Source organism: Ostrinia nubilalis, chromosome 1, assembly GCF_963855985.1.
Source record: "Ostrinia nubilalis chromosome 1, ilOstNubi1.1, whole genome shotgun sequence".
NCBI lineage: Eukaryota > Metazoa > Arthropoda > Insecta > Lepidoptera > Crambidae > Ostrinia > Ostrinia nubilalis.
In genome coordinates, this window is record NC_087088.1 from 18,962,614 (window position 1) to 18,976,092 (window position 13,479).

The window sequence follows — 13,479 nt, forward strand, 5'->3', positions numbered from 1 at the left end:
CTGACTCCTTGACCAGCTGATACATCCGGTCCAGGGCCCGTATGACATCGGCGTTGATGTCCCTGCGAAGGTTTCTGGCCGTGCCAAGACTTGTCTTCGCCTTTGTCGGACAGGCCCTGGCTTCGGTTGTCCTGTCCTTTGAGCTGGCCATCATCGGGGGGGAGGGGGCCGGTGACCCGGCCGATGTTCTCCGGAGTTCCAGCTTCTCTCCGGAGGGGAGGGTGGGTTTCTTTGTGGCTCTTTTAGGAGACTCAGCCTCTTTCGGGATTGGGGGGGATTTAGCTGAAGGGCCAGCCCTTCCTGCCTCCCACTCCCCAATGCTACGCCTGACGTTGGCTTGAGACTGAGCCTGAGCTCTCTCCTCGCTGTCCGGGGTCCTACGTTGGGTCAGGTCCCTCCCGGGCTTTGCCGGGGTTCTGAAGCCAAACATTTTTCGTCAAGAGGTACGCGTCAGTATTTGGTCAATTTGTAAAAGTAAGTCTATATGAGACTACGTAAAAGACGATCAAACAAAAGGTTTGTATAAGTTTTAGAAAGTAATGCCTAATGTGTCCTATCTCTTGTTTCAGGTGCTCCCGTTCAAGCCGTGCAGCCGTCGCAGCGTCTGGTAAGTCTCTAAAATGCTATTGTCAGTCACTGGTTACTATAATTTTCTTTGCAGGTACCAGGTGCAGCGGCCTAACGACGAGAAGCAAAAGAAGCCCAAAAATACGAGTGTAAAATCAAAAACTCACGTCAAACAGGATGATAGGACCTTAAAAAATAACTCAAACTTCGCCAACAGGTCACTCTAATACAGTGCTACCATAAACCGACACAAGAGAGAAATTTTAATTTTTGCCCAATCTAGAAAGTTTACCTGGTAAAAGAGAAAAGGGTGGGTGGGCAGTTTTTGACGTCGGATCCCTACAAACGGGGTGTCTACGGATAGGGCTCGCCGAGACGAACACGAATAGCCGATAAACGTCGGGGGTGGCCCTAGAAAATTTTGAAGTTGACGTCCAAAAACCGTCTCAGATTTTACCTAAAACACTAAAGTCCGCCAAAAAAGCGAAAATTAGTATGGAGCGGTGTCAATCGAACGTCAGGGGGATGTCAAACCGAAAGGGGTGAGTCTATTTAAGCGAAAGAATTTTGAAAATCGGAGTTAAAATGACAAAGTTATAAAATTTTGTATGAAAATATTCTAAGTCCAAATTAAAAATACGAAAAATTTAATAAATTCCCGAAATCAAATCGTAGGGGTCTCTAAATGGTACAGGGGTGTCGGGCAAATTAAGGCGCTTAATTTGATGTAAATAACCTATAGGTGCGCTATTAAAATCTAGAAATTTGAGTTGATTTCCTGTTTTGTCGGGCTTCACCAAGTAACCTCGGTACGGTCAAATTTAGAGTAGGTTTTTGCAAATTTCTCAAGTTTTTGACGTCGGATCCCTACAAACGGGGTGTCTACGGATAGGGCTCGCCGAGACGAACACGAATAGCCGATAAACGTCGGGGGTGGCCCTAGAAAATTTTGAAGTTGACGTCCAAAAACCGTCTCAGATTTTACCTAAAACACTAAAGTCCGCCAAAAAAGCGAAAATTAGTATGGAGCGGTGTCAATCGAACGTCAGGGGGATGTCAAACCGAAAGGGGTGAGTCTATTTAAGCGAAAGAATTTTGAAAATCGGAGTTAAAATGACAAAGTTATAAAATTTTGTATGAAAATATTCTAAGTCCAAATTAAAAATACGAAAAATTTAATAAATTCCCGAAATCAAATCGTAGGGGTCTCTAAATGGTACAGGGGTGTCGGGCAAATTAAGGCGCTTAATTTGATGTAAATAACCTATAGGTGCGCTATTAAAATCTAGAAATTTGAGTTTAATCGAAACGGTTACGGCTAACTGGTGCAGCGTGGCATGTGGTTTGTGGCCAGGCATAAACTAGGGCTTGTCCTGGGGCGGTCCTGCGGGCGCGTGCATTATGGTAATCTGAGCCAATCAAGCGCGGCGGCGTGTGGCCTTTGATCTCAGGCGGGTGACGTACACTCAGCTTGAACTTACGCACAAACATTATAGTGAGGTCTCACAGTGCGCGTGAACGCATAGGGTGACACGAATCAATCACAGAACTCTATTCAACGCTATGCGTTCGATTTGCTGCTTCACTTAAGTAAGCATCGTTTGTGAATACGGGAGCTAGATAGTTTCTTCTATCTTGTGAAGCTGTTCTGAATGTCAGCCTCTTTGTATCATCGCAGTCTCCATTTATCATCCCCTAGAGGTAATTTTTAACCAACTGTGATACGTACCCATATCTAAAAAGTTTGATGGTTAAATTAACAATTTAAACCAAAATAGGTACATTAAATGTACGAGTACAAAGTGAAGTTTTCAGCATAGTGCTAATTGTATTGAAAAGTTAGCTTAGAGATTAGGCATGTTATGTTATTTTTCATGTTTACTACTTAATACTTGTTTAATTTGTGTTAGTTGGCAATTTCTAGAGCTGACTGTACACTGTCAGTTTGTGGACATAGACACGTGCGACGTAGGTAAGTATAGAATAAGTAGCCATGTGATGTCCGTGAGAAAAGTGTACTGATGCACGCGGCTGGTGGCCACTGGACGAGGAGGGTAGTATGGATTTGACAAGCTGATTAACGTTCGGTGGTGCTTGCCCGGACTTGTTTGAGTGTGGAACACTTATTTTTGGGTTATTTGTACCTATACTAAAGCACAAAATATAACAGAAGGTAAACTCATGTATGTACCTCGCTTTGCATACCTCTCTCGCTCGCACGCTCGGCCGTCGCGCTAGGGACGCTAGGGTTGTCTTGTCATGTGTTGCGTTTATTTCGTTATGATAGAAAAATGTTACTCTTAATACTATGCAAGAAAGACAATAACAGATATCCACGTATACTTATTTATATTATATTTAGTACGTTATTATAGTAATAGTTTGCAAACAAATACACGAGAAGGAAGTAGTATTTAGTTGAGTGGTTGACACTATTATCCAACTAATATTATAAATGCGAAAGTTTGGATGTCTGGATGTTTGTTGCTCTTTCACGCAAAAACTACTGAACGGATTTTGATGTAACTTTACAGTATTATTGTTTATAACCCAGAATAACATATAGGCTATAATTTATGACGTTCTGTGACAAACTGAATTTCACGCGGGTGAAGCCGCGGGCAAAAGCTAGTTATCCAATAATTCATAAAACCTCTCTAAAACAATTCGATATTCCTAATAATTGAGTTGGCTTTCAATTTCAATTGAAATTAAAATAAATAACTTACTTACCTCCCCGAATCAACTGGTAATTTAAAAAATGAAAATTCGGTATTTAATGATGAGTTTAAGCAACCAAATACCGAACAATTATAATACGACTTATTCTGTTTACTCATTTTCGTCAATTTCGCAAAACAAAATAATATCACAGGCGGTTGACCGGCGCGTGACTCAAGCGAACCACAGCGAACGTGTGGCGAACGTCTGTCGCGCTCGCATTCGTCCAAGACAGTCTTGCTAGGAGCGGTGTCTATGTGTGCGTGGCTCGAGCGCGTTTAGTATGGAGTTTGTCTTCTGTTATATTTTGTGACTAAAGCCCGGTCCGTGAGCACGTAGAATTTTGTCCAATGACCCCTAGCTACCCATCCTTATCGCTCGCGCGTAATTATATTGCTGTCGCGACTGTGCGACTGTGACCCGCAGTGAGTGTGCGAGCGCGATAACAGCATAATTACGCGCGAGCGATAAGGATGGGTAGCTTGGGGTCATTGGACAAAATTCTACGTGCTCACGAACCAGACTATAGCTATAATACTATTATGTCCCAATGTTTTTCAATATGAGAAAAGTATTCATATTATGGTTAACTTTTTCTTCTTTTCCTAGCCCATTCCCATTTTATTTGCGGTCGGCCCTCCGTATCATGCGTCTACATGCGGCTCGGTCCTGGGCCGTCTCGTTGTTTAATTGTGGCTAACTTCTTTAGTTAGCAATTAAACAATAACTAAACTCAAAATAATTTTGCTCTGGTTTGGTAATCAAAACGAAGTTCGAAACCGTTGACAAAGCAACCACTATTTGAAACCAACACCAACTAACAAATAATTTGCTGAAACAGTTGTTAATTCTAAATCGATGAGTTGAAATTTGAAGCGCCAGATGCTGAACACCACAGAGTCACACGTGAGCTGCATGCAGTAAGACTAGTGTTATTAAAACAAACACACAATCAACCAAAGGCTAAATGGGTCGAGATACTACTAGGGCTTCATGCTAATATTGGAGAGATACATAAACAAGTTTGATAGATTCTATGCTTGATGTTGAATCGACTTTCGATTCTAAAATCTTGTCTTATTCCCAGCGCCATACAAATGTTACATGAAGAAGCTTTTGAGAAAACGCCTCCGATTGTGCATTAAATTACAGCCATGTGATTTCGGCAAAGTACAGGACCATACACATGGCGACTAAGGGACAAAATAATAATTTGAAATCTGTTAACAACTATGTCGTGATCGTGAACTATCTCATAATGTTTGATCGGTACAATGATCGTCAGTAATACGAGTACAATCGTACCGAGAAGCTGAGTTGAATGCATGGTGTGATTCCACCGTATGCCCCTGCACTGTGGCCCCATGCTGACACACCCTTATCCCAAGTAGGTATACAAAGAGCAAACATTACTTAGGACGAGCCACGTGAGCCGAATAACAATTTTGCAAAAGAAATATTCAGTTTCACGCGAAAACGTGTCTTAAAATGTCTTGACTTGACGACGGTTCAATTGTAACCTAATGATATAATGAGGTATTATTTTCCGCTGCTTGAGCACGCTTGGTACTTATTTTGAATCATACAACTGTGGAAAGAAGACAAGAAAACATTTTAAGAGTGTCAGGTAATGAGAAACAATATATTATTAGGTAGGATTAGTCGTCAACTGGACCTCAGGGTATATTTTACACTAAGCACTAGTACAGACTAGCTAGAGTTTAGCCATAGAGACTTATGAGTATTTGGGGAGCAATATCAAGCAGATACTACTGTGAAACTATAATTTCAACTACTGTTGGTACATAGTTGACAGTTATACACTAGTTGTAGTCTTTTCCGAGTTAGCTTCTTCTCAGCACTGGCTCTCATAAATGGTCCCGAAGTATAAGGTATAGATCGTATTGGAACATAATATGTATACCTACACTACATTGCACAGACTACGCTCATAGAACAAAACAGCGAGATCAAGAAGTCCGTGGACTCCATGGCAGCCAAGTATGAGAGCCTCTTAAACAAAGTTGATGTCCTGGAAAAAGAAAATTCACAGTTTAAAACTGAAATACGGACACTAGAAAACAAAGTTGAATTATTAGAGAAAGAGGCCAAGTCAACTTCAATTGAAATAAGGAATATTCCAAAAGCCGACCAAGAAAACAAAAAATCATTGACTGAAACGGTCAAAACAATCGCATCAATAGTAGAAACAGATTTGGATGAAGGTGAAATAAAGGACATCTTTAGAACAAAGTCCAGCGCTATCGTAGTACAATTTACCTCCGTTATTAGAAAGCAAACTGTTATTTCGAAATTCAAAGAATTTAACAAAACAAAGAGAACTACTCAGGAGGCTCAATTGAATACCGAGACTTTGGGCTTGCAAGGAACTGCAAAACCCGTCTATATTTCGGACCACCTTACCACAAAGTCGCGACATATTTTCTTCTTGGCGAGAGAACTTATAAAAACAAAGAAACTTGTTGCTGCTTGGACATACCACGGTAATATCTACGTCAAGAGGGAGGACAGCGATCAACCCGTCCGAATATCCAATGAGCAGGACCTGGAGAACCTAGTGTCATAATATATCTCGTATTGTTTGTTTTTTACTTAACTATTTTTATATTAATTAATTGTTTTTGTACCTAGTTTTTTACTGTTTGCCTACAAATTGTATACTGCCACTACCAATTATCACTAGTTTAAAACTTATTAACTCAGTAAGTACACAATACCCAAAGAATACATGCTTATACAAACGCACTAGTACATACTATACAATAAACCAAACTAAGTTTTTTACCTACTTCTAATCGTTAATCGCTAAATTGTAGATTTCTTTTCTCTTTCTTTCGTTTTGTTTACCTGTAGATTATTTTTGCAGAACTTATTTTAATTTATTACTATACGAATACCTACAACCATGAGTAGACTCGAATTATCGGAAGAGATCGAAAACTCATGTACAGTTCCTTGCGCAAATATTGTAGACTCAAGTACATTGCAATATGAAATTAATAGCATACATAGATATGAACAAAAACTTAACGTTATATGTATTAATATCAGAAGTGTTCATAAAAACATTGATAACTTTCTTACCTTCATTACAGGAATAAACATTGTGTTTCATATTATTGTCCTAACGGAGTGTTGGTGTGATGAGTATTCAGTTCCACCAAGGCTTAATGATTACGATATGCACTACACTAAACGCAGTTACAACCAAAATGACGGCGTTATGATGTACGTTAAGTCTGACATGAACGCTTCCATCCACGAGGTGGAATTGGATGAAGGTAACTGCTTAGTGGCCAAATTGAGGGATTTAACTGTAATCGGTATTTACAGACCTTACTGCTTCAAAAGTCATGATAGTTTTCTCGACTCATTGGATTCCCTATTAGGCTCAACACACTCCACCAACATTATTCTAACAGGAGACATTAATATTGACACACTGGAAACCAGAAGTAACTCAGTTCGAGATTACCTCGAAATCATAGGGTCACATGGCCTACAAAACTGCATAAATATCCCCACACATGGACGTACATGTCTGGACCACTTTATGTGTAAGTCCAAGGCAAATATGTGGTGTTACGTGCTGGAAACGGATATAACTGATCACTATCCAATCATGTTATCCATGGATTGCCCACAGAAATGCGAATCGCAAAATGATCCAGTCATTAGAAATAAAATTAACTACGAACTTTTAATGAAATCAATCAAAGACAAAGACTGGAAACCCTTTATGGAAATTGATGACCCAAATGTAGCTGCCGTTGCCTTGATTGACATAATCCAGGGACAAATAAAGGATCATTCCAGCGTAGTTACAATTAGCAAACGTATAAGACCTTTAAAGCCATGGATTACGCCCAAGATTATCAAATGCTTTAAAAAAAGAGATCGCATGCATCAGTTGGTGAAGAATGATCCCAACAACATTGAATTGAAGCTGGCATACCATAAATATCGAAACTTTTGTAAAAATACAGCCAAAGACATGAAAATCAATTACTACAAGGATAAATTTGCACTAAACTACAAAAATAACAAAGCTACCTGGGAAGCTGTAAAAGATCTATGCCATATTAAAAAGAATAAATCAGACGCGACAGCTCTTCTCAGCACTTTGCCCACACCACTAGCATCATTGAACTCGGTAAATAACTACTTCACCACAATTGGCAGTGAACTAGCCAAGAACATAATAAGTAATACTGACACCTCAAAACTTAATAGCGGTAGAACGTACAGTTCCTCAAAAAGCGTAAACTCCATGACTCTATCACCAACAGATTCAATCGAGGTGGACAAAATTATTCGAAATATGAGGAAGAACAGCGCTCCTGGAATAGACAATATACCACCTGCTGTGCTCTTTAACTCCCACACCATTTTGTGCTCAATGATTGCGCATTTGTGTAATCTTAGCTTCGACACTGGCATATTTCCAACAGCCTTTAAGAAGGCTGTTGTTGTTCCAATTCACAAAGATGGAGCTGTGGATGAAGTGTCAAACTATCGGCCTATCTCGCTCCTCAGTACGATAGGTAAAGTAATTGAGAAAGTTGTCAACAACCGCCTAACCAACTACCTAGAGTCTAACCTCCTTTTGTCGCCTAATCAATATGGCTTTAGGTCGGGTAAAAACACAGAAGATGCCGTATCCTGCCTGGTGAACAAAGTAACTGAACAATTAGACAAGGGACACAAGTGCGCTGCCGTATTTCTAGACCTTAAGAAGGCTTTTGATACTGTGTCCATACCGATACTTTTAAACAAACTGGAAGGGATGGGGGTTCGTGGAGTTGTACTTGACTGGTTTTGTAGTTATTTGACGAATAGGAGCCAAGTTGTCAAAATCAGTCAACAGTATAGTGATAGCTCTCCGACTACATACGGCATTCCACAAGGCAGCACGCTCGGACCAACTTTATTTCTGGTATACGTGAACGATTTGTGTGAATTGAACTTGAGAAACGGGTGCACGCTTTCTTTTGCAGATGACACGGCCTTAGTTTTCAGAGGTGAATCATGGCAAGACGTGCAAAGAAGCGCAGAAAAGGGACTGCAAAAGGTGACAGAATGGCTAAATAACAACTTGCTCACTCTGAACATAAAGAAAACAAAATATATCTGCTTCAGAATAAACAACAAAACAACGCAGCCCTCACATTTCAGTATCAGGGCTCACTCCAACTGTTGCTCTGGGAACGGCGGTATCGGCGCTGGCTGCGACTGTACTTCGCTAATCCAAACAGACTCTCACAAGTACCTTGGTGTCGTAATTGACCAAAATCTAAACTGGCAATCACAAATTTCAACGCTAAGTAAAAAAATAAGGAGGCTTTTGCACATATTTAGGAACCTGAGAGATGCTGCTGACCAAGAACTAGTCACACAAGTCTATTACGCCTTGTGTCAATCCGTGCTGACGTACTGCATCTCAATTTGGGGCGGTGCAGCTGTCACTCATCTTATGGAAGTGGAAAGGGCACAAAGAGCAGTCATTAAAGTCATGCTTCATAAGCCAAGAAGATACCCATCCGACCTACTTTATGAGGAAGCGAAACTATTAACGGTCCGGCAACTGTATATTATATCTTCAGTGCTTCGCCATCACCGTAACATTGATCCCCAAAAATTGCCAAAGGGCAAGAGGAGAGTACGCACCACGGTACAATCCTGTAACACACATTTCGCACAACGACAAATAACCCATATGGGTTCATACCTGTACCGACATTTTAATGATTTGAACCCGATTTTTAACATGAATCGCAAGCAGTTGAAATCATTTATGACCACAACCCTGCTGGGGCTTGATCATACCGCAACGGAACAACTGCTAATAATCCAAAAATAATAACTTTGAGCAGTGACATCGCTTGCTAGACTGCTTACATATAGCATCCACACACACAAACACACCCACACACATAATCACCAACATAACTACTCACCTCAAAAATTCTTTAGTATTAATTATTTAGCTAATAGTTACAAGTAATCAGTAGGTATGTAATAAAATTAAGATTTTATGCAGAGCCCATAGTAGTATTAGAGGTGGAGGGTTGGCAACCTGAGATACAGGACCTTTCCTAGTTCAGGTGTCAACCCGCCATAATCGGTAAAATGTTCCTTTTAATCAGTCTTATGTACCTTATTTGTAAGATTATGGTGAGAATAAAGATATTTTATTTATTATTTATTTATTATTATTTACTTATATTCCAACTCCTCGCTCTCAGATATTACCAGTTATTAAATCCACCATGACTTTCGAAAAGTCAAACGTATACTGACTAATTATTCTTTCGCATGTCTCAAAAACTATTAGCTATAACACAGTAGAGAACAAACAACCATAAATCTTGATTACTTATAGATATACGAATACACGTTGACCTCACTTCGTTGTAATAAATAACCTGAAGATTGAATGTGACTTTTGTAAATGGGTCATTCATGACGCGTTAAAATAGTGTGGGATGGTTTGAAACTCGTTCAGTTTGCAAATATTTGAACGTTCTGACTTAGTAAGGAAATACCGCCTCTGTGGTCTAGTGGTAAGACCATCTGCTTCAGACGCAGAGGTCCCGGGTTCGATTCCCAGTGGGGGCAGATTTTTCTGTTCGGTTTGGTTGGTGGTAGGACTTGTTCTAAGTCCGCCTGGCTAGCTACTACCATCTTACCTAAGTCTGTCGCCATAACAACAATGTTAACAGCATTGTTGTGTTCCGGCAGTTAGAGGTAAGATAGCCAGTTCCTCCGTGGTTGAGGATTCCGGGTGAAGCTCGCTTCCACCTTCGGAGTGATCATCACTTACCATCAGGTCAGACACAGGCCAAGAGATTCCTCGTTGTGGATAAAAAAAATATATTAGGTAACTAGATTTTCTCTTCACGAAAATTTTCCGTTAAAAGAAAATTAATTACCTACACATTTATCTAATTAGATACTTAATTGGAACTTAAATTGACTAAAAACTTTGTATTTAACAACCCACACAATTAATGCAAATCAAAGGCGATTTTATTACAGATCTTGCGCTTATCTCAGTTAGTGCCTGAACAGCACGGGAGGTGTCTTTGAGACGTCAATCGTCAGCGAGACTTCAGATATCGTCCCTTAGCTAACAACACCGCGTAAGTCATTTTTACCAACTTTACAGGAGACGAAAAAAACTGTTTATTTTAAAAAATCGGTGGATTTTTCCTATTGTTACTTATTAAATACTTTATTTAGCGGTTAAGAAATAATTATTTATACTTAATTTGACGATTTACTTTATTTTAACCTATATTTTATGACTTGAGCGGTATTGACTGATTTTTTTATAGAGTTAGGCGGTGTTGTTTACCGAAATGTAAAGGAATAAGGTATTAATAGCGACGTTTTACCTGAAAATAAAACGTTTATTAAACATACTTACCTTATTCGAAGCCTTTATAATGAGAGTAGTGTCTGTCTTTTCCTGTTTGAGTTCTAGTTTTGACGTATAATCTGCCCACGTGACTTCCGCTCCGGTCCCCCACCGCCTAAGCACGCCTCAATTAACGACACTAGCGCCACCAACGGTAGCTCGAAACTAGGTTTCGATATTCTCGCCATTGTGTTTTATGACACCAGGTAGATTTAAAAAGTAGGCTTCGAATAAGGTAAGTATGTTTAATAAACGTTTTATTTTCAGGTAAAACGTCGCTATTAAACAGTACTGTACCGTTATTCGAAGCCTTTATAATGAGAGACGTGTCTATTATCTCCTGGTGGCGCTGTGTAATCGCCAATGTGATCAATTTAAGAATAAGACATTGATCAGTGAGAAATGTTATGAATTAGTTAGAACCTAAATAAAATTGTTGAATATTTAGGTGGATACGCTTATCTGTCTACCGAGTGGTAATGTACTGTGTGTAGGTACATTACAATATTTTACAGAATGCAACCACTGCATCTGCATCTCCGTAAATTCACGTTTAATGGATCGTTTATTAACTACGTAATAATGAACTTTCAGTTACTTTACGTCATGTAAAAGGCTCAAAAGCTACGTTCACCTTAACTCACATTATCAGATCATTGGATGAAATATGTAAGCTTCGGTAAGAGTGAATAATTATTAGGTATAAGAAGAATATTCACTGGTACAGTTAAGGTCGCTTGCCGATAGCGGGCGTTTGATGATCTCCAACATTTCCCACATTTAGGTATCAGATCAGATTTTAATATTTATAAACCTTTACAGGACCGTAGCCTAGGTGGACGGTGTAATGAATAGGTGACAATAGCTAGCCGGCTATGTATAGGTACGATACTTTTGTATTGCCTGAGTATTCCGCGTTTTCGCTGTTCGCTAGGGATAGCGAAGTTTGAGTCGGAATTGATAAAATTTACTTTCCTAGTACAAAGTTAGTAAACTTTGCGGTTTACCAACGTCGGTGCTGTGGTAGGACTGTGCGACCATTATCTTTAGGGCTAACAGTGATAACTTGTCAGCTAGATCAGCTTATTGACGGTTACTTAGTCAACCAGCTTAATTCAGAGCAATCTTAATATGTAATTATTATGTATTATTGTAATTACAATTATGATAATAATGTTATAAGGCTGAAGAAGAGTTTGTTTGCATCAACACAAAAATTATCTTTGTGTTGGAGTCCTTTAACCACGAATGCTATAAAATCATAATTACATCATTCTACCACCAATAGTAGCGGAGCATCAATAAGAATGTTGCGAAAGCGGGAAAAGTTATGCAGACGAAGTCGCAAGCACAGCTAGAATTAAATGATAGTTTCGTAGCCGATCTAAACCTTATCAGGTTTCATCAAGGCCCTAGGGTGGGCATCGGATTTAATTTCGAATGATTTATTTTCATCACCCTGAATGCCGTCTGACGATCGCTCATTTGCACGATGTAATAATATTTATGTAATATTTTTAATATTTATGTAATGATGTTTGTGTAACACAAAGTTTTATATCATCGCCAATGTCACTCATGATTCATTGAAGTGTACATACCTAAGTTGCCAGTAGGTAGGTAAGTACTTATTTTTTGTGACAATAGTCAGCAGAGACAAATTACTTTATTGACCTAGCGAGTCGGGTAGGTATTAGAATATTCCACGAGGCTGTTGTACTTAAAACAAACTAACTCGTAAACAGTTGTTTGTGCCACAACATTTTGCTTGTGACTACCTTCGTTACAGTACCTATAATAATTGATAGATTTAAATCACATCAAATATGAATTTTGTAAATTGTACCATGTAGGTAGGCGAAGGACTTTCGGCCCCAAGCAAAGAGCTTAAGAGTGCGGCACAATTATTCAAAATTAATTCCAACCATGTTTATGTACTTCTGTGTGACCCTAAGATCACAGTGATAATTGGAAAAATCAGAGTTAAATTACTTTCTTGGGCTGAAGGTTTTGACTTATTCCCTTAATTCCTTGTAAAAGTCGTTCATATTCATACGACAATTTTTATTGTACCACAGAGGTGCACAAAAGGTCGAATTAACAATATGACATGGTGTCATGTGACATTAATAGTAATAAATTATATTTATTTACTTAAATTAAGTAGACTAGACGTAGTCATTGACACTATAATAGGGCACACGGAAAGTTCAGTTAAGAGACTGAAGACTTGTGTGACTTTTGGTATGCAATCTTTTCTCCAACGAATGTAATGGCTTGTGTAAATGAGAAAATAACAAATTGTAGTAGGTAAACCTACGCGGTTTAATATATATTTAGTAAGTACGGTTTACTAAAGTCACTGTTTCCGTTGTACAGTGAAATTCAATTGCGAAATGCGTTACCATGCAGCGTGCCCAATTTGTTTTAAGCTCAGATAAGCTTTATACTTTTGGTTATTGTGGATCATAATTATTTGGTATTGGGTGCCATGAGCGCCTCAAGTTGGCGGTTAAAATGCTCTTTGCCTCACACAAATCGTGAATTGTAGTGTTATATTATTATATAACATGAGAAGAGCCAATGCTTTTGGATTTGTAACGTTACGTGACTTGATCTGCTCGTAACCGAGACTCGGTTAGGCCATTTTGTATTTATGGAGTTCACCTTTTACTGTTACTAGTTTGTAAGACTGTTATTATTTTGTTTATTTATTTTATATAGGTAAGGTCCGACTTCATTGTGTTTAT

At 39.0% G+C, this 13,479-nt stretch overlaps 1 protein-coding gene across 1 annotated transcript; it reads left to right on the forward strand.

The window, feature by feature from the left end:
* Positions 1 to 484: 484 nt before the first annotated feature.
* Positions 485 to 5,875, forward strand: LOC135072955 (uncharacterized). Its single transcript, XM_063966985.1, has 3 exons — positions 485 to 494; positions 570 to 607; positions 5,231 to 5,875. The coding sequence occupies exons 1-3, from the start codon at positions 485 to 487 to the stop codon at positions 5,873 to 5,875; spliced, it is 693 nt and encodes a 230-aa protein (XP_063823055.1).
* Positions 5,876 to 13,479: the final 7,604 nt, after the last annotated feature.

Coding starts and splice junctions, on each gene's coding strand:
- LOC135072955 (XM_063966985.1), top strand. Junction 608..5,230: donor TGCAGCCGTCGCAGCGTCTG/GTAAGTCTCTAA, acceptor TACATTGCACAG/ACTACGCTCATAGAACAAAA.